The sequence below is a fragment of the Columba livia genome, chromosome 29, assembly GCF_036013475.1.
Source record: "Columba livia isolate bColLiv1 breed racing homer chromosome 29, bColLiv1.pat.W.v2, whole genome shotgun sequence".
Lineage (NCBI taxonomy): Eukaryota > Metazoa > Chordata > Aves > Columbiformes > Columbidae > Columba > Columba livia.
In genome coordinates this window covers 93,078-116,752 of record NC_088630.1, presented here as the reverse complement: position 1 = coordinate 116,752, position 23,675 = coordinate 93,078, and the positions used below count along the sequence as shown (strand labels likewise).

The following is a 23,675-nucleotide window of genomic DNA, read 5'->3' as shown; positions in this document are numbered from 1 at the left end:
GCCGTTGCCGGTGGGGCGGGGGCCACGGGGCGGGGGCGACGCGGCGCAGCCCACGGGCGGGGACGGCGACGAGCCCGTTATCCGCAAACAGGGCCCGTCAAGACTAACACACCCATCACCGCACACCCTGCCCCGCCACACCAGTCATGGCGGCGCTCCCGGTGCTCTCCCTCCCCAGCCACACCCATCATGGCGGCGCGCCCAGTGCCGCCCCACCCCCCCCAGCCACACCCATGATGGCGGCACCCCCAGGCTGGGAAGGAGGGACACGGCGTCTATAGAGGGGCGGTTGGTTTTATTGGGTCGCTCATGGCCGTGGGGCTGAGTCCCCGCCCCGCTGGGCCAACGGGCCCCCTCCCGCTGTCCCCGCACGCGTGTCCGTGTCCCTGTCCCTCCCCACACGTCTCCACGGGCTCCTCCCCTTGCCTCCCGTGCCCCGCGTCCCACGCCCGCCCCCACAGCCCCGCGCCGCCTCCACGGGGTCACGCGGAGCTGGGGGTGACGCGGCCGTCGGCGGCCTCGCCCAGGGCCGCCCACTCCTTGCGCTGGATGGTGCCGAGCTTCCCCTCGCGCAGGTGCTGCCGCTGCTCCCGCGGGATCCTCACGGCGTGGAACTGCGGCACGGCCGGCGGCGCCGCGCGCGCCCGCCGGAAAAACCCCAGCTGAGGGCACAGCGCGGGTCAGGGGCCGCGGGGGCACCAGGACCCGCCACCCCGGCTTGTGCACCGGAACCCGTCATCGTACACCGCACACCATCATCGTACACCGCACACCATCATCGTACACCGCACACCATCATACACCGCACACCATCATCATACACCGCAAACCATTGTACACCGCAAACCATCGTACACCGCAAACCATCATCGTACACCGCAAACCATCGTACACCGCACACCATCATCGTACACCACACACCATCATCGTACACCGCACACCATCGTACACCGCACACCATCATACACCGCACACCATCATCATACACCGCACACCATCATACACCGCACACCATCATCGTACACCGCACACCATCATCATACACCGCACACCATCATACACCGCACACCATCATCGTACACCGCACACCATCATCGTACACCGCACACCATCATCGTGCACCGCAAACCATCATACACCGCAAACCATCATCATACACCGCACACCATCATCGTGCACCGCACACCATCATCATACACCGCACACCATCATCATACACCGCACACCATCATCGTACACCGCACACCATCATCGTACACCGCAAACCATCATACACCGCACACCATCATCGTACACCGCACACCATCATCGTACACCGCACACCATCATCGTGCACCGCAAACCATCATACACCGCAAACCATCATCATACACCGCACACCATCATCGTACACCGCACACCATCATCATCGTACACCGCACACCATCATACACCGCACACCATCATCGTACACCGCAAACCATCATCATACACCGCACACCATCATCGTACACCGCACACCATCATCGTACACCGCAAACCATCATCATACACCGCAAACCATCATCGTACACCGCACACCATCATCGTACACCGCACACCATCATCGTACACCGCACACCATCGTACACCGCACACCATCGTACACCGCAAACCATCATCATACACCGCAAACCATCATCATACACCGCACACCATCATCATCGTACACCGCACACCATCATACACCGCACACCATCATCATACACCGCACACCATCATCATACACCGCACACCATCATCGTACACCGCACACCATCATCGTACACCGCACACCATCATCGTACACCGCACACCATCGTACACCGCAAACCATCATTGTACACCGCAAACCATCATCATACACCGCAAACCATCATCATACACCGCACACCATCATCATCGTACACCGCACACCATCATACACCGCACACCATCATCGTACACCGCAAACCATCATCATACACCGCACACCATCATCGTACACCGCACACCATCATCATACACCGCAAACCATCATCATACACCGCACACCATCATCGTACACCGCACACCATCATCATACACCGCACACCATCATCGTACACCGCACACCATCATCGTACACCGCAAACCATCATCATACACCGCAAACCATCATCGTACACCGCACACCATCATCGTACACCACAAACCATCATTGTACACCACACACCATCATACACCGCACACCATCATCGTACACCGCACACCATCATCGTACACCGCACACCATCGTACACCACAAACCATCATCGTACACCGCACACCATCATCGTACACCGCACACCATCATACACCGCAAACCATCATCGTACACCACACACCATCATCGTACACCGCACACCATCATACACCGCAAACCATCATCGTACACCGCACACCATCATCATACACCGCACACCATCATCGTACACCGCAAACCATCATTGTACACCACACACCATCATCGTACACCGCACACCATCGTACACCACAAACCATCATCGTACACCGCACACCATCATCATACACCGCACACCATCATACACCGCACACCATCGTACACCACAAACCATCATCGTACACCGCACACCATCATCGTACACCGCACACCATCATACACCGCAAACCATCATCGTACACCGCACACCATCATCGTACACCGCACACCATCATACACCGCAAACCATCATCGTACACCGCACACCATCATCGTACACCGCACACCATCATCGTGCACCGCACACCATCATACACCACAAACCATCATACACCGCAAACCATCATCATACACCGCACACCATCATCGTACACCGCAAACCATCATCGTACACCGCAAACCATCATCATACACCGCACACCATCATCGTACACCGCACACCATCATCGTACACCGCACACCATCATCATACACCGCAAACCATCATCGTGCACCGCACACCATCATCGTGCACCGCACACCATCATCATACACCGCAAACCATCATCATACACCGCACACCATCATCGTACACCGCAAACCATCATTGTACACCACACACCATCATACACCGCACACCATCATCGTACACCGCACACCATCATCGTACACCGCACACCATCATCATACACCGCACACCATCGTACACCACAAACCATCATCGTACACCGCACACCATCATCATACACCGCACACCATCGTACACCACAAACCATCATCGTACACCACACACCATCATCGTACACCGCACACCATCATCATACACCGCACACCATCATCGTACACCGCAAACCATCATCGTACACCGCAAACCATCATCGTACACCGCACACCATCATCGTACACCGCACACCATCATACACCACAAACCATCATACACCGCAAACCATCATCATACACCGCACACCATCATCGTACACCGCACACCATCATACACCACAAACCATCGTACACCGCACACCATCGTACACCGCACACCATCGTACACCGCACACCCCCGCACGTCCCGGTTCGGGCACCGCAAACCATTGCACAGCCCAGTCTGAGCACCACAAACCACTGACCGTCCCGGCTCGGGCGCTGTGAACCCTTGCACGTGCGGTGTGGACGTTCAAACCATGGCACAATTGTGCACCAGTGCTGCAAACCCTCGCGCAACCGCCCACCAGCTCTGCAGACCATTGCACACCCCAGCTCGGGCACCGCAAACCCTGGCGCACCCCTGCACGGCCACGTCACCAGGCCTGGGGGGACAACCGGTGTCACCGCTCTCCCGCCCGCTGCTCCGCCGAGGGCTGCCGGCCCCGGTGTGCCCGGTGGTAGCTGGGGGGATAGCGGGACCCCTGGCCGCTCCGCTGGAAGAAGCCGCACTGGGGAGGGAGCGAGAGGGAGAGGTGGGCAGAGCCGGGCGGGTGGCATGGCAAGGGGTGGCACAGGGTGGCATGACACAGCATGGTTGGGGTGACATGGCACATCTTGGGTGACACGGCACAGCTGGGGTGGCATGGCGTGGTGTGGCACAGCGTGGCACAGCTGGGGTGGCACAGCGTGGCACAGGACGGCACAGAGTGACACAGAATGGCACGGCTGGGGTGGCACAGCATGTCCAGGGGACCCAGCGCAGCACCAGGGGACACGGCACAGGGTGGCGCGGTGCGACACAGCATGACATGGCTGAGGTGGCACAGCACAGCACTGGGGGCCGTGGCAGGGGGTGGCACAGCACATCCAGGAGACCCACTGGCACAGGAGGGGACCCGTCCCGCTGTCCCCGTCCCTCACCTTCCAGAGCACGCAGACCAGCAGGGCCAGGACGAGGCCGCCGGCCAGCGCGGCCAGCACGATGACCCACCAGGGCACGCCGCCCGCCACTGCCGCGCCGGGGTCCAGGTAGATGGTGACGGGGATCTGGGAACGGGAGGGCGGTCAGGGGACAGTGGGGGGGGCAGGGGGAGAACAGGGCGGGAACAGACCTGGATGGCTGCATCCTTCAGCACCAGGTTCTTGATGGAGGACGTCACCGAGACACTGGCACGCACGATCAGCTCCACCGAGGTGACAGCCAGGTACTCCTGGGGTGGGAATCGGGGGGGCTGAGCCCCCTGTCCAGCCCCAGGGGGTCTGTCCCCATCCAGGGGGGTCCGTCCCCACGGCGGGGGTCTGTACCTCCAGGAAGGTGCCGTTCCAGAGGCGGCCGCGGGCCGTCAGCACGGCTGCCCGCTCAAAGCTGGGCAGAGGACAGCGGAAGGACAGACAGCGTGCGGTGCCCTGGGCACAGTCCTGCGCGATGGGACAAGACGCTCAGAGCACCCTGAGAGCGGGGGCACCCCAGCAGTGGGTGTGCTGGAATGGGTGCACCTCACGAGCAGGAGCACCCCAGGGGCAGGGGCATCCCAGGAGTTGTGCACCCCAAAAGCGGGTGCTCCCCAGCATCAGCTGCCCCCCAGCATCACGGGCACCCCAGGACTGGGTGCCCCCCCTCACCAGCGTGACGTTCCTCCTCCTCTCAGCGGGTGCCGGCACCCACCAGGACCCCGACTCAGGCACCTCGGGGGGCGCAGCCTCCGGCGGCTCCTGACAGGGCAAGGATGGGGATGGAGGGTTTGGGGGCGACAGGGATCCCCCACCCCAGCCACCCCACGGCTGTACCAGCGCCAGGCCCAGCGGGTTGGCAGGGGGGCTGCAGGGCACTCCCCGGCCCGGGGGGGCCGCCAGCTCCATGTGCAGGGGGTACAGGAGCCACTTCCCCGAGCGCAGCTCATGGGGCCACAGCAGCGTGAGGAAGGCAGAGCCCAGAGTCTTCAGCGACGGGCCCCGGTGGGACACCTGGAGGGGGCACGGGCTGTGAGAGGGGAATGGACCCCCCGGGTCACAGCCACCCCCGCACAGACCCCCACACAGGATAGACCCCCCCCCCCATGGCCACTTCCTGTGTGGACCCCCCACACCTGCTACAGAGCCCCTCAGAGCCCCTCAACCACCCCCCCCCCGCACAGACACCATCCCCTCCTCCCCGGTACGGGTTCCCCCCACCCCAAGGCCACCCCCCGAATGGAACCCCGACCCCCAGTACGGACCCCTCCACCCCCCCATGCTGGAGCGGGAGCTTCGTGGCCACCACCCACGTGCCCCCCACCCCCCGCCGTGTTCCCCCCGTCCTCCCCCCGGACCAGGTTTTGGGGACTCACCGTCACCTCGAAGCGCACGGCGCTGCCCACCTGGCTTTCCCGCCGCATCGCGCTCTCCCCCCGCACCACCCCCCCGAAGAAGAGCCGGGGTGGCACGGCCACGCTGCGGGGACAGCCGGGGGTGTCATGGCGGTCCCTTTGCGGGCGCGAGGGGTCCCTAATGCCCCCCCTCCCCGCTGAACTTACCCCGACACCGAGAGCGGCAGCTCAATGACAACGCGGGCACGGGCCAGCACCGGCTCCAGCCCCGGCTGCTCGCTGATACTGGGGAGAATCGGGGGGGAGGTCAGCACCGCGTCCCCTCCCCCTCCCCCCACCTCGCGAAGCCCCCCCGGGCTCACGTGGACAGGGCCAGCTCCACCGCCAGGTCCGTGGTCTGGAGGGTGATGCCCAGGGTGCTGAGGATGAGGAAGAACCGCACCTGGGGGGCGGAGGGATGAAGGCTGAGGGGGCGGGGCGGGGATGGGGGGTCGCGGAGTGTGGAGGTGCCCCCACCTGCGCTCCACGTTTCAGGGGGTTCCCCAGCTCACACTCCACCTGCGAGCCGTTCTGGTTGGCGAGGCACAGCACCGGCTTGTCCTGTGGGGACGGGGAGCTGAGCCCCCGCTGCTGCTGGGGGTCCTGCTGCACCCCGGACTCACCCCCTCCTGCACCCGCAGATCTGACTCTCCGCAGCACCCCCAGAGCCAGCCCCGTCCCTCCAGTGTCCCCAGGACCATCCCCGCCCCTCGGTACCCCCAGATCTGACCGCATCCCACCCTCCCAGCACCCCCAGCACCATCCCTGTCCCTCATCACCCGCAGATCGGACCCCAACCCCCCAGCACCATCTCCATTCCTCAGCACCCCAGGACTGTCCCTGTCCCTCTGTCCCGAACACGCTCGCTACCGCCCCCACCCAGGCTGCCCGCCCGTCGTAGGGGCGCAGGGCGGAGTAGGGCAGCTCGGGGGGGAAGGTGACAATCAGCAGCGCCTCGTGCGCATCGTCCCCGTCCCGCTGCGGCTCCGCCGGGTCCGAGGGCAGGTTGGTGACATGGATCTCCAAGGCCACGTCCTTCTGGTCGCTCATGGAGAAGATGGCGGTGCCATCGTCACCCCTGGGGGCAGAGCCAACGTGAGACCCCCCGCCCTGGGGTGTCCCCAGCATGCCGTGGGGTGGGGACCCAGCCGCTGTCACCTGGGCAGGGGCACGAACTCGGCATCCCCCAGGCGGGCGCAGAACTGGAAGTGGAGCTGGAGGTTGCTCTGGCAGATCTTGTCGTCCCCGCAGCCCTGCTTCAGGAAATGCACCTGGGGGGGACACGGCGGGGGGAGATGGGGACACCCCAGGCACCCCCCCCCGTGGGACAGCGCACCCCAGGTCCCCGGGAAGGAGTGGGGAACACGGCTGGGTCCCCACCTCGGTGCGGTGGCTGCTGGGCTGCTGGGGGCTGAGCACGGGTGACAGCGGGGGCAGGGCGGCCCCCCGGCGCTGCCGTGTGTCGTCGGTTCCCTGGATGCCATAAGCGAGGGTGACAGCGATGGGGCGCAGCTTGTCACGGATGTTGTCCTGCGGGCGGGGTGGGTAAGGGGGGCACGGTGGGGTGGGGAGAAAATGAGGACCGGGACACGGAAAGGGAGGGGAACAAGGATGAGAATAAGAATGGGGATGAGAATAAGGATGGGGATGGAGATGGGGATGGGGACAGGGATGAGGATGAGGATAAAGAGAAGAAGGAGAAAAAAGAAGATGAGGATAGGGATGGAAACAGGGATTAGGATGGGGACAAGGATGGACATGAGGACGAGGATAAGGGTGAGGATACAGGATAAGGATGGAGCCGGGGCCGGGGCCCCACCTGCAGCTGGAAGGTGGCCATGGTGCAGGCACGGGCGCGCTGGCCGGGCAGCTCCAGCGTGTCCGAGAACTGGTGCTCGGGGTCCGAGGGCTGGCGGCCCAGGAAGGAGATGCGGGGGGGGTGGCCCAGCCGCCGCCGCTCCGTGTCAGCATCGAACACGTACTCCAGTACTGGGGGGCAGAGGGACAGGCGCGATGGCGGGGGCCCCTCCCCTCCCACCCGGGGGGTTCCTGTCCCCCAGCAGCGCAGCCTGGGATCCCCCTGCTCACCGAGGCGGGGGCTGTAGCTGGCAGGACTGGCCGTGTAGCTGAAGCACGCTTGCACATCCACGCTGGGGGGACACGGAGCAGGGGGTAAGACGCGAGGCAGCCACCCCCCGCTGTGTGCCCAGGGAGGGGAGGCTGCGGGTACGCACCAGACCCCCTCCTGGTGCCGGCAGTTGCTCTGCTCCAGGTCGATGTTGGGGGGGAGCAGGGACACATTCCTAGAGACATGCACGACCGGCCGGGCCCTGCGCGGGGGGAAACGGGGCGTGCCAGGCTGGGCACCCCCACCGAGAGCATCCCGAGCCTTGTGCAGACCCGGCACTGGCCCCTGCACGGGAACCACAGCTGTGCCCGCGTTTGGGGGGACAGCAGATGCTCAGGGACAGTGGATGCTTGGTGACAGGGGATGCCTGGGGAGAAGGGATGCCCGGGGACAGGGGGTGCTTGAGGAAGGGAGGGTGTCTGGGGACGGGTTGCTGGGGGACAAAGGATGCCCGGGGACAGGGGGTGCCTGCAGATGGGGGTGCTGAGGGATGCAGGATGCCCAGGTATACGGTATGCTCAGGGATGGGGGATGCCCGGGGTGGGGGCAGCCCGGTTCGGGGGGGGCTGCCCGTGGCAGACACCCACCTGTAGAGCACGACGGAGTCAGAGAGGGACCCAACCAGCAGGTCGGGGTACAGGTTCCCATCCACGTCCAGCCCCCCCGACAGGGAGTATCCGAAGGCCGTAACCCCCACGCCCTCCCCGTCCAGGACCTGGGGACAGGCCAGTGACACCGGGAAGCGGCGAGGAGGTGGGTGTGATGGGCAATGCCCCCCCCCACCCCATCCCCCCTCACCTGCGCCGGCTTCACCACAATGCCCAGGCTGCTGCCGTGGTAGATGTAGACCTTGCCGGCGCCGTCGAAGGGGGCCCCCACCGCCAGGTCTAGGGGGGACAAGAGCAGGTGTGTGTGTGGGGGGGTGTGCAAGAGCAGGTGTGTGGGGGGGGGTCCACTCCACCTCCCAGGACCCTCTATAAGATGCAGCCCCCTGGTGCGACCATCTCCCCCCTCGGCAGGATGTGGGCTGTGTCCCAGCCCACGGGGACCCCTCCCCAGGGCCCCCTGGCCCCTCACCTTCGAAGCCATCGTGGTTGAGGTCCCCGGCGGTGCTGAGGGCGATGCCGAACATGGAGCCGCAGGTGCCATTGAGGCGGAGGGGGGTGGCCGAGTCCCAGTGCCCCCCCGGGTTGATGTAGACGTACACGGCCCCCCCGATCTCCTCCTTGCGCTCGAAAAAGTGGGGGGCCCCCACCACCAGATCCATCCAACTGTAGGGACAGCAGCTCCGTCACCTGGCCCAGCAACAACCCATCCTGGCGCCCCGAGCCAGCGCGACCCCCGGGTGCCGTGGCTTGTTGGGGAAGGGGGCAAACTGCCATGGGGGGCGCATCCCCCCGAAATTCACCCGTCGCTGTTGAGGTCGAGGACGGCCAGGGCGTGCCCGAAGGCGGAGCTGAGCTGCGGGCCGGGCAGCACGGCCTCGGGGACCAGGCGGTTGGCGCTGTCGCGCCGCAGGATGACAACGGCCCCGGTGTGGTTGGCGCGGGGGGCGCCGGTGACAAAGCTGAGCTCGCGCCGCCGCGTCAGCCCCGCGCCCGAGTCCACCGAGAACCCTGCGGGGGGGGGAGGTTGGTGCCCACGCGCCCCCCCCGGCCGCCCACACTCCCGTCTGTCCGTCTCTCTCTCTCTGCTTAAGCCCTTGGGGACACTGGTGCTTCGGTGTGGGAATGGGGGGGGAGCTCTGCTTATGCCTCAGTTTCCCTGCTCTGTGCTCCCTGGGTGCAGATGGGGGCAGGGGCAGCTCCCCAGCTCTGGGCCAGTGGAAGCCAAGGGGGAGCAGAGGGGTGAGCAGGAACCAGCCACCACCCCCCGCCCCCCACTGCCAGAAGATTTTGATGAGAAAAAAGGAAGATTTGGGGGCCAAAGCAGCAAGACACGGCGCAGAGCCGGCAGCCCCCCTGCTGGAGAGAGCGGCAGAGCCCCGCCCCCGGGGGAGGGCAGGAGCCCCTTCCCTACATGCAGGGATTGCAGTGCCACCCACAGCCCCCCGAGCCCCCAGCAGGATGTGGCCACTGCCCGCTGCACGGGACCCCCCCATGCAGAAACAAGCACACAGGGACAGCAGGGTGTGGGGGCGGCATGGCAGGCTCTGCACCCCCTGCTCCCCGTGCTCTGCCCCCGCCCCAGCCTGGCAGTGCCCCCCGCAGCCCCAGCACAGCGACAGGACACAGGATGGGGACAAGGACAGAGACGGGTGGGGACAAGGCAGCGCTGCCCACAGCGGGGACATGCACGTGTGGGGGTGTGCAAAGATGGGTGCACGAGGTGGGGAGGCGATGCTGTGCACACAGAGGGAGGTGACATGGGGACCCGCATGTGCGCACAAGGCCTAGCTGCAGGGGCTCCCCTGTCCCCTCATAGACACGGGGGACACACCACAGGACACAGCTCTGGGGAGGGCGGCACACAGGGACGCCGGGGACACCGGCGCTTACGAACCCAAGTAGCTATTCTGGGCCACGTCACCGGCCGCACCGGGGACCCTCTCGCCAGGCTCGGGGGTTTTGTAGACCAGCTGGTCAGGGTCTGAGCTATCAATGTTTGTCACAAACACCAGCCCTGTGTTGCAGCCCCGGGTGGGACAGAAAGAGAGAGGGGGAGGTCAGGGGGGGCAGCACAGCCAGGGGGGGGGGCTGGAGCTGGGTGGTGAGGCCGTGGGGGTCCCGTGGGGGGCGCCCCTGTGCCATGCCCAGGCTCCGCCACCCCCCGCCCCATACCCAAGTAGCTGTTGGCGGGGACGGGGATCAGCGAGGGATCCTGGTCCTTCTCGCCCCCCGCCTCGTAGGGGCCGTCGTCGTAGCGCAGGAGGTCGAGAGAGCTCTGGTTGAGCAGCTCCACGCGCAGGGTCCCTGCGGAGCGAGGGAGGGTGAGGGGGGGGACACCCTCTGGGGACTCTCCTGCTGCCTGGGGACGGGGGGGCACTGGAGACGGCCCACAGCGCTGCACTGGGCTGGCACCTATAGCACGCTCACAAATATGTATGTGCTCACTCGCACCCATGCTTGCACCTGTAGCCTGCTTACACACATGTTCACCCTCACCTGCATACATGCACACTCACGCAGCATGCACAGACACGCGTGTGCTCACACACAGCATGCACACGTCCCCACACCTATAACGTGCACGCAGCCACATGCTCACACCTATAGCACACCCACACACAGGCACCCGCGGGCTCGCACTCCACGTTTGCACACCCCTCACGTGTGCACACCCGCCCTGGCAGGAACACGCACCCACACGTGCACAACCACCCCACGCAGCCCAGCACCCCCTCCCACCCCCAGCCCCCCTCTGACCCCCCTCACCCTTCCAGTTGTAGGTGCCGGGGGCCCCGAAGAGGATGTAGTGCTGGTCGGGGCTGAAAGCGGCTGCCAGGCCCTGCTGGCAGGACCCAAAGCGGTCGTGGCCCTGCGGCCGCCCCTGGCAGAACTTCCACTCGCCGCCATCCAGCTCATCACGCACCCGCAGGTCCTGGCTCAGCACGAAGCAGCGCCCGATCACATCCCGCGTCTCCAGCGGCTGCTGCACCCGGTGCCGCGCTTCGTACAGGTGGGCGCAGGTCTGGGTGGTGGGGGAAGGGGGGAGTCAGGGGGGGCCGGGGACCCCCCCCGTGGTGCAGCTCTCAGCGCTGTCCCCCTGGTGCTCACCACGATCTTGCCGCCGGCACCTTGGCTCTTCACGCTCACCCCCAGCCACTGGTTCTCTTTGCTCTCCCGCTGCAGGTCAACTGTTGGGGACAGGAGTGTCAGCCCCGCCGGGATCCCCCAACTCGAAGGGATGGGGAACCCCCCAGGGATGGGGAGGCCCCCCCAGGTGCACAGCTCACCTCCCTCATCGATGGGCACCCGCCAGCAGTCGGAGAGCTCAGGGGTCAGCGGGCAAGCAAAGAGCCCCCCGGTCCGGTTGGCACCTTGGCCAGGCAGCGCCAGCGCTTGGGGGGCCCCCACCAGCAGCCTGGTCACGGCAGGGACCTCCCCATCAGGGTATGGGTTGGGGGCAGCACCCCCCATGAGCCCCAGCCCTGGATTTGCACACCCGACCCCCCCCTCCCCGCCGCCAGCACCCATGGGAGCGTCCCCACCGCCCCCTTGCAGCTGTCCCCGTGCCCCCGCCCCGACTTCGCGCTGTGGCAGTGTCAGCCCTCCCCCCCGCCACCAAGCAGCTGCAGCCATCCCCAGGCCTCGGCTGCCGCTCGCACCACGGGGGGGCAGGGAGGGGGCACAGGATGTGATGCGCACCTGGGAACTCCCCACTCCCGCCTGCGCCCCTGTTCCACCCCCCCTTGGTGCAGCAGGGTTGGGGGCACCCTGACCCCCATCCGGAACTCCCCACTCCTCCCTGGGGGGGCTCGCTCCTCTCTCAGACGAGTGCCACGCTGCTGGTGGCAACTTGGTGGCTGGAGGGGAACCTGCAGCCACCCCCTGCGGGCCAGTGGCCTCAGGACGCCAGGGAGCCCCAGGGGGTGGCGGGGAGGCAGAGCCGGTAAAAATAAACTGGAATTCACTCAAAATAACACAGCGGCAACATGTCCAAAAAAGGAGGGAGCCGGCACAGGAGCGCACCCCGCACCAGGGGACACTGTCGGGGTGCCAGGAGATCGTGTCAGGAGCCTGTGGGGACAAACCTGTCCCTGAGCCGGGCTGTGGAGCAGAGGGGATGGGCAGTGGGACAGCGGAACAGTGGCAGTGGGACAGAGCCCAGCGTGGTGCCGGCAGCTCCGCCAACACCTGCTCTGGCGCTGGGGACCCAAAATGTCCCCCCCCGGACACCAAGAATGTGGCGGGGGCGGCTGCTGCAGCGGGGGCGGCTGCAGCCGGCGCCACCAGGCTGGCTGGGGGACGGGGCCATGCAGCAGTCACTCAGGGTGGCAGGGACAGTGGCTGCGGGGAGGTGCAGGTGACAGCGACCCTGGGACCTGTCCGCCGCGGGGGTCCCCACCATGGAGACCCCCCCCGGAGCCATGGAGACACAGGAGACACAAGGGATGGGGTCCATGTGGGACACGGGGCACGCAGGGGCTGGGGTCCGTGGGGGACACGGGGGACATCGGTGGTGGCCGGCAGGCGTTTGCCAGCGCAGCAGGCACTGGGGAGGTGGTGGGCACGGCTCGGGGGTGGGGGCACGGCCGGGGGGGTCTCTGCACCCGATCCCCTCCCTTCAGCTCTTGCTGAGTGATGCAGCAACGGTGGCAGCGACAAGTCCCTGTCCCCTCGGGTCTGCAGCCCAGTTGGGGTCTCAGCACCCCAAAAGCGGGGGAGTGGGGGAGATCCAGTCCCGGGGAGCGGCGGGGTGGGGGGCGCTGCCGGTGCCCAGCTCAGCGAGCGAGGGAGGACGCAGACGCGAGGAGGTGACACAGAGCCAAGGTGGTGACACAGCGCGGAGTGCAGGGACCCGACGCGGGGCCATGCCAGCGTTGCGGCGGGGAGATCCGCCGGTCCCAGAGCTCCCCAACTCCACGGGCCCCCCAACTCACCAGCCGGCGGGCTCGGGGCTGAGCTGGCGGTGCAGAGCCACGGCCACGCCGAACAGGCTGCCCTTGTCGCCGTCCTTCAGCAGCGAGCTGGCGGCGTCCAGGTTGAAGGCAGCGCAGGGCAGCAGCCGCAGGCAGAGCCAGGGCAGGCAGAGCCAGGGCAGGCAGAGCCGGGGCAGGCAGAGCCGGGGCAGGCAGAGCCCCCGCAGGCCCCGCGGCACCCCCATCCCGCCGCTCCGCCGACCCCCCGGCCCCGGCAGCGCGGGACAGCGCGGGAGAAGCGGCCCGGCCCCGCCCCGCCCCGCGGGTGGGTCACACCGGGTGGCACCTCTCGGGTGGCTCCGCCCGGGGAATGACCAGAGCGGGCTGGGGGATGGAGGCGCACCCGCTGCACCACAAAGCACAGGGCGTGGGAACCAGCACCCCCTGCACACCCCTGCTCTGTGGGTGCACCCATCACCCCACACTGCACCCCGCAGTGCAGTGTGCTTCACCCCATATCGCACCCCACATCGGGCACTGCACCCCATATCGTGGTGTCCTGCATCCCACATCACAGTGCATGGCACCCAGCACCCCATATTGCACCCCACGCTGCACCACCCCCATACTGCAGCTCATGGCACCTCCAGCAACACCCCAAAACTTCAATACCCCAACACCCCACCCCTGCAGTGATACCCAAACCTGACGCCCCAAAACCCCCTCAGTGACACCCCCCGGGGACAGTTTCCCACCCCAGAGGCTCCTCAGCTCATGGGGACACGATGGGGTGACAGTGGGGGGACAAGGACAGCAGGGCTGAGTCCCGGGGGAGCACGTGGGGGGCAGGAAAGGGGGGGCCCGTCATATTTTCCACCCCGCTGGTTATTTTTAACCGCTCTCCAAAGGCCTCTGGAGAAACTCGGGAGCTGGGGGGGGGGGGAGGAGGGCGTGTGAACCAGCTCCTGCCCCCCAAACTCCTCCTCCTCCTGCACTGGGGGGAACAAGGTAAAGGCCAGGAGGGTCTGTGCCCCCCCTCAGTTTACCCCCACCCCCTGTCCTGGCAGCCACCCAGCCCTCCCCATGCTCACCCCCTTTTGCCCTCTTTCTCAGCCCAAAATCCCCACGTGGGAAAGGGCCAAGTGACAGACACGGGGCCAGGTCTCCAGAGCGGGGCGGGGGGGCGGGCTCAGCCTCCGGCCCCCCCCAGCTCCATCACATCCCCCAAGGGAGAGCACAGCAGTGGGATGAAGAGAAAAAAAGGTGGTTTGCCTAAAAGTAAACTCAGAATTTGGGGGCCTGGTGCTGCCCTCGGCAGAGGGGAACCCAGGAAATCCGATCAGGTTCAGCACAGGGAGCGCTCTTCTCCCCCCGGCACGACCTATGAAGGGTTTTAATGGGGGGGTGGGAAATGGGGGGCTCTGGAGCTGAAAACTCCTTGTTGGGCGAATTCTCTTTGCTCCCACCATCCACACCCTGCGACCCCGCCCCGCACGGGGTCACCCCAGAGCTCCCCAGCCGGGAAGCAGCTTCATTCCAGCTGAAGGAAGGGCAGGAACTGGGATTTTGGGAGCGGCGCTCGTCCCTGCGAGCACCAAAAAGCCCTCAAACACACCCAAAAAATGGCAGCTGCCCCCCCCGGCCCCGCCCCCGCCCTCGTTAGCCTGGCGCACTCATTAGCTAGCGATGGGAACACCGACAGCAGCCCCTCCGCCCGGGCACGGCTTGTTCGCGCCAGCGAGCGGGACCGGGGGCCACCGCCACCCGTTTTGTTTGGTTCTGGGCTCGGTTCAGGCGCCGGAGCCACAGCCGAAGCTCCTCCGGGGGCCCAGGTGGCGACAAAGGGACCTTCGCAGGGTCTGTGCGGAGAATCGGGTTGGGACGGACGAACCGATGGGATGAATTTGGTGCTCCTGCCACCCGCGACCTGGCAGCGCACCCCAGACCCACGGACCCTATAGCCCCCACACAAGCCCCTACAGACCTCTACCCGAGCCTGAGGAGGTCGCCCAGGGCCACTAGCTCAGCCCCTACGGCCCCCAGTGGGACCTTACAGCCCACCTAGCCTGGCCCCTATGGCCCCCTGACACCTATAGCGCTCACCCAGGCTCTTATAGACACCTATAGAGCCCTACCCGGGCCCCCAGAGTCACCCGGGGCCGCCAGCTCAGCCCCTGCAGACCACTCGCGTGCCTGTACCCGCCAGCTCAGCCCCTACAGCCCACTTGTTATGGCCCCTTATAGCCCCTATAGGCACCGGGAGGCGGGGCGAGTCACACGGCGCGGTCACGTGGCGAGGGAGGGGCGGTCACGCGGCGGTCACGTGCCGCCATGCTGTCCCGGCTGCTGAAGGAGCACCAGGCCCGACAGAGCGAGCGGCGGGAGCTGCAGGGTGAGCCCGCCCCCCCGTCCCCATGGCAACCGGCCCTCCCATTGGCGGCAGGAGCTGCCACTCAGCGCGGGCGCGCTTTTCATTGGTCAGTGGCGCTGTCCGCCAAGGCGGAAGTTGGGGGGGACAGTCGCGGCGTGGTGGCGAGGTGGAGTGTGATGTCACCGTCCCACACGCTGACGTCACGCAGCGCCCCGCTGGCCGGTTTGGGGGGTCCCGCCGGCCCCTCACGGCCGTGTCCCCCCCGCGCAGAGCGGCGGCGCAGGGAGGCGATCGCGGCCGCCACCCGCCTCACCGAGGCCCTGGTCGATCACCTCAACGTGGGGTGAGGCCCGGACCCCCAAAACACCCCAGCTCCCCTTCCGAGGCCCCCCCAGACCCCTCCGGACCCCCCAGAACCCACAGGCCCCTTCCCCCAAAACCTCCTAGCTGGGGGACCGCCCCCAAACCCCTCCAGGGAGCCCCTCCGGCTGGACACCCTCTGAACCGCCTCCCCAGCCCCAGTGACGGGCACCCCCGCCCCCCGCAAGCCCTGCTGCCCCTTCCCCGCAACCCCAAACAGGACCCCCCCGAAACCCCGTCCAGGGACCCTTTTCCCTGTAAAACCCCAGCCTGGGCCCCCCCGAACTTCTTGGGCCCCTCTCCCCCCCACAACCCCCCCACCCTGGAGCCATTAGGGTGGGACCCCACCCCCCTTTGTGTTCCCTTGTGCCCCCCGTGTGCCCCCCGTGTGTGCGCCCCGTGTGCCCCCCGTGTGTTCCCCCCGTGTGTGCCCCCCGTGTGTGCCCCCCGTGTGCCCCCCGTGTGTTCCCCCGCCCAGGGTGGCCCAGGCCTACGTGAACCAGCGGAAACTGGACCAGGAGGTGAAGACGCTGCAGGTGCAGGCGGCGCAGTTTGCCAAGCAGACAGGGCAGTGGATCACCATGGTGGAGAACTTCAACCAGGCGCTCAAGGTGGGGGTCCCGTGTGCCCCCCCAACAACCACCGGCAGGGGGGCCCCCCGCATCCCTGGCTGCAATTTCCCTCTGGGACACGCAGAGAAGCAGCCCCGTGGGTACCCAGCGTGTCCCAGACACCCATGGGGTGCTGGAGAGGAGTGGGTAGGGAGGTGGGACCCCCCGCCTCAAAATCCTGCTGACAACCCCCCCGTCCTGGCAGGAGATCGGTGACGTGGAGAACTGGGCGCGCAGTATTGAGATGGACATGCGGACCATCGCCACTGCCCTGGAGTACGTCTACAAGGGGCAGCTCCAGCCCTCCTGCTCCTGAGACCTCCCCGGACCCCCCCATGGCCACAGCAGCTCCTGGCCCCTCAGGACGCCCTGCCCCGGTGCTGGGGAGGGGGCAGAATAAAGCCGAATAAAGCAGAATAAAGCGGCTGTGCAAAGCGGGGGCCCCCTGGGCTGCCCCCCCTAAGCCTCTTTAGCGCTTACCCCGGCTCTGAGGCCCCTTTTTCTCCCGGACAAAGGGACCGTTCTGGGCTGGGAGGGCTCTAATCCCCCTGGGGGGGGAAGTTCAGCCCCCCCAGCTCCCTGGGGAGGGGGTAAGGGGGGCTCTGCGTGCCCTGGGGGGGGAAGAACTTTCCCTCCATCAGGGGCTCCTCCATGATGAAGGACCCCCAACAAGGCGAGGGGTGTCCCAGGGACACCCCCCCTCCGTCTGGTTGTGCCCCCCCCCCGCCAGGATTTGGCCAGGCGTGACCTTTGGCAGCGGCTCTGCCCCGGCGCAGGGGGAGGAGTGGCCGCGGCCCCCCCGGCGCATTCAGCCTCCACCGCCGCAGCCGCTGGACCCTCTGCCCCGTGAAGGTACCCGGGGAGGGTTTTGGGGGTGGGGGGGATGCCCCTCTGTACCCCCAGCCTACTGGGGGGATGCAGCAGCCCCCACTGGGGTGCGGTGAGATGAGTTTGTTGGGTCTCGTGCACTTCGGGCAGGGGGTGACTGTTTGTCCCATGTCCCGCTCCTGTCCTGGACCAGGGGACTTTGGGGTGTCCCCACATGGCCCCCCCAGGGTGGGGAGAAGTGGGGGCTGCTGCCCCTTTTTGTGTGTGTGTGGGGGGTCAGTGTGGATCCCCCCATCTCACCTGCACAGGAGGGAGCGGGAGGTTTGTAGCTGCACTGCTGGGAGCAAAGGGGGGCCCTGACACCCCCAAAAAACACTGAGATGGGGGTGATATGCCACGCCCCCCGTGGGCTTCCTTATCGGGAGGGACATAGGGGGTCCCAGACACGGTGGTGACAGTAGTGTCCGCACGCGGGCCAGGGGCAGAGGGCGCGCAGGGTTATCGCTGCCCGGGGGGAGGGACACAGAGTTAAGCTAGGGGCGCAGCAGCAGCTGGGACCCCCCCAGTGCCGCCGCGCTGGGTTCCAGCCAAGTGCTGACGCACTCGCCCAGTTAATCCCAGCACAGCCGTGCCTGCCCAGTGCGGGGGGGTCGGTGGGAGGGGGAACAGGACCAGGGGGCACAAGGTCCCACCCTGGGGGGGGTGATGTGGGGTGTTACCCCCCACCATGGGGCAGGGACCCCTGCCCAGTGTCCCCCACGGCTCCGAGACCCATGTGGGACAAAGGCGGGAGTCAATCCTCAAACCTGCCTGTTTTCCCACCTTGGGGGGGTCTGACCCCCATGGTGGTGGGCAGGATATTGGGGGAGCTCTGACCCCCATAGAGTCCTGTATTTGGGGGGTCCCCTACACAGGGAGGGGCTGGTGATTCCCCCAAGAGCCTGGTTCACCCCCCAAACCACCCAAGTACCTGCTCCCTTCAGGCCCCCAGCATGTGGCTGTACATCTTAATGGCCGCACTGGTGTGGGCGCTGGGCTGGCTGGTGCGGGACCGCCAGAGCCTCCCCACGGTGACCGACAAGCACGTCTTCATCACGGGCTGCGACAGCGGCTTTGGCCACCTGCTGGCCCGCCGGCTGGCCCAACGGGGCTACCGGGTGCTGGCCGCCTGCCTGACCCCCGCGGGGGCCGAGGGGCTGCGGCGGGGCTGCCACGGCCACCTCCGCACCACCCTGCTCGACGTCACCCGGCCCGACAGCATCCGCCGGGCCGTGGAGTGGGTGCAGGGGGAGGTGGGGGAGAAAGGTGAGGGGGGGCAGGAGGGGATGTGGGGGGATGGGAGGAGGGGACATGGCAGGCTGGGGGGGGAGCAAAGGGGTGATGGGGGAGGTCCAAGGGGAGGGGGTGGCAGGAGGGGACCTGGGAATGGGACATGGGGACCTGGGGAGGGGGATGTCGGGTCCCCGTGGGGTCCCGGGGAGGGGGGGAGGTGGCACAGGATGGGATCTGGGGAGCGGGATGTGTGGTCCTAGTGGGTCAGGATAGGACCCAGGGGGTGGCTGGCGGTGTGGAAAATGTGGTGTTCCAGGGGTTGATGGGGCATCCCAGGGGAAGTGGGGGGACAGGATGGGACCTGGGGAGGATGGGGCCTGGGTGGGACCAGGGACACACAAGAGGGGACCGGGGACACACAAGAGGGGACGGCGGCCACCTCCCATGTCGCCTTCAGGCCTCTTCGGGCTGGTGAACAATGCGGGGGTCGCCAACCCCATCGGCCCCACGGAGTGGATGTCCCCCGAGGACTACCGGGGGGTGATGGCTGTCAATGCCTTCGGCGTCATCGAGGTGACGCTGGCGTTCCTGCCGCTGCTCAAGCGGGCGCGTGGCCGCGTGGTCAACACCTCCAGTGTCCTCGGTCGCCTCTCAGCCAATGGTGGTGGCTACTGCATCTCCAAATATTGCATTGAGGCCTTTTCTGACAGCCTGCGGTGGGTGCTGAACCCCCACCTCCAGCCACCCACAGCCCCCCCAAGCCCTGGCGCTGACGGGTGTCACCCCGCAGGAGGGACATGTACCACTTTGGTGTCAAGGTCAGCATCGTGGAGCCTGGGTTCTTCAAGACGGCCGTGACCAACCTGGAGAGCATTGAGGGGTCCCTGCGGCAGCTCTGGGAGCGCCTGCCCCCTGAGACGCGGCGCAGCTACGGCGAGGAGTTCTTCCAGCAGTGTGAGCAGGGGCGGTGCTGCCTCAGTTTACCCTGGGTGCCTGGACCCCCTTCCCTTCCTGCACCTCCCAGACCTGAAGGTGCTGAGTGGGGGCACCCACCCACTGCCTCAGTTTCCCCCACCTGCCAGCTGCCTGTCCCTGCCTGACCCCCCATTCCCTGCCTGAACCCCCCCAATTCCCAGCCTGAACGCCCCAGACCTCAAGGTACTGAGTGGGGGCACCCCCTGCCTCAGTTTCCCCCGCCCACTGGCTGCCTGTCCCTGCCTGACCCCCTCATTCCCTTCCTGCACCTGCCCTCCCAGACCTCAAGGTGCAGCGGCTGATCATGAACTTCATCTGCGACGGGGACCTGTGCAAGGTGACGAGCTGCATGGAGCACGCGCTGGGGGCGCGGCACCCCCGCACCCGCTACAGCGCCGGCTGGGACGCCAAACTGCTTTGGCTGCCCGCGTCCTACCTACCTGCCTGCCTGGTGGACCTGGCGCTGGCCATCATCCTGCCCAAGCCGGCCCAACGCGTCCGCTAGGCCCCCCCTGTGCCCCCTCCGGGATGCTGGATCCCCCCCGGGGTGCTGGACCCACCCTCAAGCTGCCAATAAACCACCCGTGCCATGAAAACCATCACCTGCTGTGCTGGTCCTGTGTCCCCGCAGGGTCTGGAGACGGTGGCATTGCCAGGGCACATGGGGACCCCCAGATCCCACTGAGGGATGCCAGTTTCCCCCAGGGGCTGCCGCCCCCCCGCCCAGGGCTGCTGGACCGCCCCAGGGCTGTAAGAACCCCCCGGGACTGCCAATAACACCCCCATACCGGTGCCACGCAAACCATCACCTGCTGCGCTCATCCCAGGTCCCCGCAGGGTTTGGGGACAGCTGGTGGCATTGCCATGGCACTCGGGACGCCCCATACCTCCATGGGACCCCTTGTTCCGTCCACCCCCCAGCCCAGGGGGACACACAGCTCTACAGAAGCTTTTCTTTTTACTGTATTTCCAAAGTTGGGGACACCCCCAGCCCCCACCTGTCAGGCACATGGGGAGGGTTCCGATGGCAGTGACCCACCCCCGGCAGTGGTTTGGCACGTGGGGCCCTGCCCCGAGAAGCTGGCAGGGGGAACTGCCCCTGGTGCCCCCCAAGTCGGGGTGGGGGCAGCGAGAGCCAGGGGTCTACATGACCTCATAGCCGCTGCGGATGCCCTTCATCAGGCAGCAGGCGAAGATGATGCCCAGGATCTGGGAAAACAGGGGATGGGGTGTGACCTCCACCCTGCACAGCACCCCTCCCCCCCCACCCCCGGGGGTCCAGCCCCACATTGGGGGTGTCCCAGCCCCACACTGGAGGAATCGCAGCTCCTCGTCCTACCTCAAAGAAGGCGATGCCCAGCGCTACAGCGGCCACGATGAGGATGTTCTTCTTCATCCAGGCTTCGATCTTTTGGAGGCAGCCCTGGGGGGCAGGGGGTAGAGGGGCTCAGGGGGGGCCAAACCCCCCCTGACCACGGCAGGGGGGACACGGGGGGGTCTCACCTTCTCGTAGACGGTTTCAGGGGTGGGGTGGACGTTGCAGGACGTGGCATTGCTGCGGCAGCAGGACCGTGGCACCGTGTCATTGGCCCTGAACCTCTCGATGCTGGACCAGTCTGTGTAGTTGTTGGCTCCGCAGCACTGGAACTGCGGGGGGGCAGGGACACACACACCCCAGGGGGTCAGGGGGGGTGAACCCCACTGTCCCAGCCCAGTGCGATATGGGGCCCCCCCGTTACTCACATCCCTCTGGATCTCATCCACTGCCTCCGTCACCGGCTGGTCCTCCCCATACTTGCGCATGGCGTCCCACAGCCCTTCCTCCAGTACCGAGCGCGCCTGGGGGGGCCGGGGGGTCAGGGGGGTCTGTAGCACCCAAGTGGGTCTGAACCCCTTCCCCACACATCCCCACCTTGTCCTTGAAGACGTATCCAGCAATGGCAGCGGCGACCTCCACCAGGAAGATGATGCTGAGCAGGACGGCGAACTGTGGGGGAACGTGGTGGGGGTCAGGGTGGGAGGATTAAAGTGTGTGGGGGGGGGGGATCATGGCGAGGGGGGGTGCTGACCGTGGTGACCATGCAGTAACTCTCCTTCCAGGCGCCACAGCAGCCGAAGAAAGAGATGAAGAAGATGACGATGCCCAGCACCAGGATGGCGACCGGGCTGCCGGCGGCCGAGGTGCTGCTGACGGCCAGTGCCTTATCCAGGGCCAGCTGCGCGTAGATGCCGATGGCCACCAGGGCCACCCCGCACACCTGGGGGGGGCACAGGGAATTGGGGTGCAGCCCCTACCCGCTGGGGGCCACCCCCAGCTCAGCATCCTCATGGAGACTGAGCAGCATGGGGGTTCGGCCTCAAATTGGGGGTGACGGGGGTGGATCTTCTGGGGTTCGCCCCCCCACAGTGATGTTCCCATGGTGGTAGGAGGGGGACCCTGGTCCTGCCCCCGCCCGCCCCGGTGTGGTGAGGGGTGGCCAAACTGGTGGCCGCAGGAATGCTGAGAAGTTCAGGACATCTGGAATTCTGGCCGTGAAGAGAGGCCTCGGAGCGGGGGACATGGCGTCAGCCCCCCCCGCCCAGCAACGGGCTCTGAGGGCAGATCGGAAGGTGCCCAATTGGTGGGGGGTGGGCCAGGCATAGGCCGTCTCATGGGTCACCCGGGCACCGGCAGCCCCCCCTCCCCAGTACTGAGACAGGAGTGGGTCCATCCCACCCCCTCACAGGTGAGACCCACCTCCCCCCAGCCTCAGTTTCCCCGCAGCAGTGGGGACCCCCCTGCACCGTCCCTGTGCACTGGCCCTGTTTGCTCGCTGGGTGTGGGCAAACAGAGCCCGGCCCAGCCGCCTGCTGCACAAACACTCCAGCTGGGGGGGCTGGCACCGGTGTCCCTGCCATGTCCCCCCCCGGCCCCTCCGGGGGTGACTCAGCTCAGCAGGATCAGGGACGAGTCATTCCTTGCGTGGGGGGGACAGGATGATGACCGGGAAGGCGCGCGCGCCCTGTCCCCCACACCCACACAGACCGTTGGGCTCCTTGCGCCTCTTGCTTCACCCCCCGACTTCCCCAAACCTGAGCCCTGCCCCATGGGGTGACCCCGGCTGTGGGGCGCAGGAGGGGGGGACACACGGCCACCCATGGGGTCCTCACCCTGACCTCAGGGCCTCGCCACAGCCCAGTCTTGTTAACCCTGGAACCTACTGACAGTGGTGTGTAGCCACAACACTGCCTGGTGCCAGGCTTCTCCCCCTCGCCCCCCTGCACCCTCTGCAGCACCCCCAGGCAGCAGGAGCCCCCCCGCGTCCCCATGACCCCCAGTTCAAGGCCTGCGGGAGGGTCCGGGGGGTGTTCAAGGCATGTATGGGGGAACGGGAGCAGACGGAGGGGAAAACACGGCGGGGGGACAACACAGAGGCGGAGGGGCTGCCCGCCGCGGGACTGGGGCGGGCTCGTCCCCGGCGGGGCCGGCGAGGAACAGCCCGTTCGCCCTGGGCTGCCGGTCCCAGAGCCCTCTCCGGTTGCTCCCCGGCCCCCCCCGGCGGCCCCAGCTCCCCCTCCGACCTCCCCCAGCCCCACACTCACCCAGAAGATGAAGTTGAAGATAAAAACCAGGAACTTCACACATTTCATCCCGCCCTCCACCGCCATGGCCCGTCCTGCGGGAGCCGCCGTCTCGGTATCGGAACCGGCACCGGGCCCGCTCCCGCTCCCCCCGCCCGAACCCCGGCGTCCCGGTGCCGCTCCCGGTGCGCTCGCCGCCCAGCGCCGCCGCTCCCCCGCCCCGGGGCCTCACCGGCGCCGCTGCTCCACCGCCCGCTCCGTGCGCTCCGGGATCATGTGATGGGGCCGGGACGAGTCAACAGGCGGCCCCAGGCCCGCCCCGAGCCCGCCCCGGGCCCGGCCCCGCCGCCGCCGCCCCGCCCGCCC

At 66.8% G+C, this 23,675-nt stretch overlaps 4 protein-coding genes across 17 annotated transcripts; 2 read left to right on the top strand and 2 right to left on the bottom strand.

The window, feature by feature from the left end:
* Positions 1 to 276: 276 nt before the first annotated feature.
* Positions 277 to 14,237, bottom strand: ITGA7 (integrin subunit alpha 7). 13 transcript variants are annotated; one of them, XM_065043363.1, is made up of 26 exons: positions 13,353 to 14,224; positions 11,706 to 11,833; positions 11,527 to 11,606; positions 11,185 to 11,440; positions 10,591 to 10,830; positions 10,313 to 10,432; positions 9,219 to 9,426; positions 8,888 to 9,081; positions 8,609 to 8,697; positions 8,398 to 8,525; positions 7,917 to 8,012; positions 7,771 to 7,832; positions 7,502 to 7,671; positions 7,063 to 7,212; positions 6,841 to 6,953; positions 6,562 to 6,760; positions 6,160 to 6,243; positions 6,006 to 6,085; positions 5,851 to 5,928; positions 5,665 to 5,767; positions 5,126 to 5,302; positions 4,961 to 5,050; positions 4,643 to 4,756; positions 4,450 to 4,548; positions 4,259 to 4,384; positions 277 to 662 (listed from the first exon to the last, which is right to left on the bottom strand). In XM_065043363.1, the coding sequence occupies exons 1-26, from the start codon at positions 13,928 to 13,930 to the stop codon at positions 483 to 485; spliced, it is 3,942 nt and encodes a 1,313-aa protein (XP_064899435.1). In that variant the 5' UTR covers positions 13,931 to 14,224; the 3' UTR covers positions 277 to 482. The 13 variants fall into 13 exon arrangements, with proteins under 13 accessions (XP_064899435.1, XP_064899433.1, XP_064899432.1 ...); XM_065043368.1 differs by lacking the exon at positions 277 to 662 and adding an exon at positions 3,691 to 3,720 and having other exon boundaries at positions 13,353 to 14,226; XM_065043361.1 differs by having other exon boundaries at positions 4,961 to 5,302; positions 6,841 to 6,935; positions 13,353 to 14,237.
* Positions 14,238 to 15,594: 1,357 nt separating this feature from the next.
* On the top strand, positions 15,595 to 17,152 carry BLOC1S1 (biogenesis of lysosomal organelles complex 1 subunit 1). Its single transcript, XM_065043406.1, has 4 exons — positions 15,595 to 15,723; positions 15,973 to 16,045; positions 16,541 to 16,673; positions 16,879 to 17,152. The coding sequence occupies exons 1-4, from the start codon at positions 15,663 to 15,665 to the stop codon at positions 16,987 to 16,989; spliced, it is 378 nt and encodes a 125-aa protein (XP_064899478.1). The 5' UTR covers positions 15,595 to 15,662; the 3' UTR covers positions 16,990 to 17,152.
* Positions 17,153 to 17,404: 252 nt separating this feature from the next.
* RDH5 (retinol dehydrogenase 5) lies at positions 17,405 to 20,347 on the top strand. 2 transcript variants are annotated; one of them, XM_065043398.1, is made up of 5 exons: positions 17,405 to 17,525; positions 18,485 to 18,806; positions 19,231 to 19,489; positions 19,564 to 19,727; positions 20,030 to 20,347. In XM_065043398.1, the coding sequence occupies exons 2-5, from the start codon at positions 18,494 to 18,496 to the stop codon at positions 20,251 to 20,253; spliced, it is 960 nt and encodes a 319-aa protein (XP_064899470.1). In that variant the 5' UTR covers positions 17,405 to 17,525; positions 18,485 to 18,493; the 3' UTR covers positions 20,254 to 20,347. The 2 variants fall into 2 exon arrangements, with proteins under 2 accessions (XP_064899470.1, XP_064899469.1); XM_065043397.1 differs by lacking the exon at positions 17,405 to 17,525 and having other exon boundaries at positions 18,166 to 18,806.
* A 340-nt stretch (positions 20,348 to 20,687) lies between these two features.
* On the bottom strand, positions 20,688 to 23,641 carry CD63 (CD63 molecule). The gene is made up of 8 exons (XM_065043405.1): positions 23,542 to 23,641; positions 23,331 to 23,404; positions 21,818 to 22,006; positions 21,661 to 21,735; positions 21,492 to 21,587; positions 21,252 to 21,395; positions 21,088 to 21,171; positions 20,688 to 20,957 (listed from the first exon to the last, which is right to left on the bottom strand). Exons 2-8 carry the CDS (start codon positions 23,394 to 23,396, stop codon positions 20,892 to 20,894), a joined length of 720 nt encoding a protein of 239 aa, XP_064899477.1. The 5' UTR covers positions 23,397 to 23,404; positions 23,542 to 23,641; the 3' UTR covers positions 20,688 to 20,891.
* Between the last annotated feature and the right edge of the window lie 34 nt (positions 23,642 to 23,675).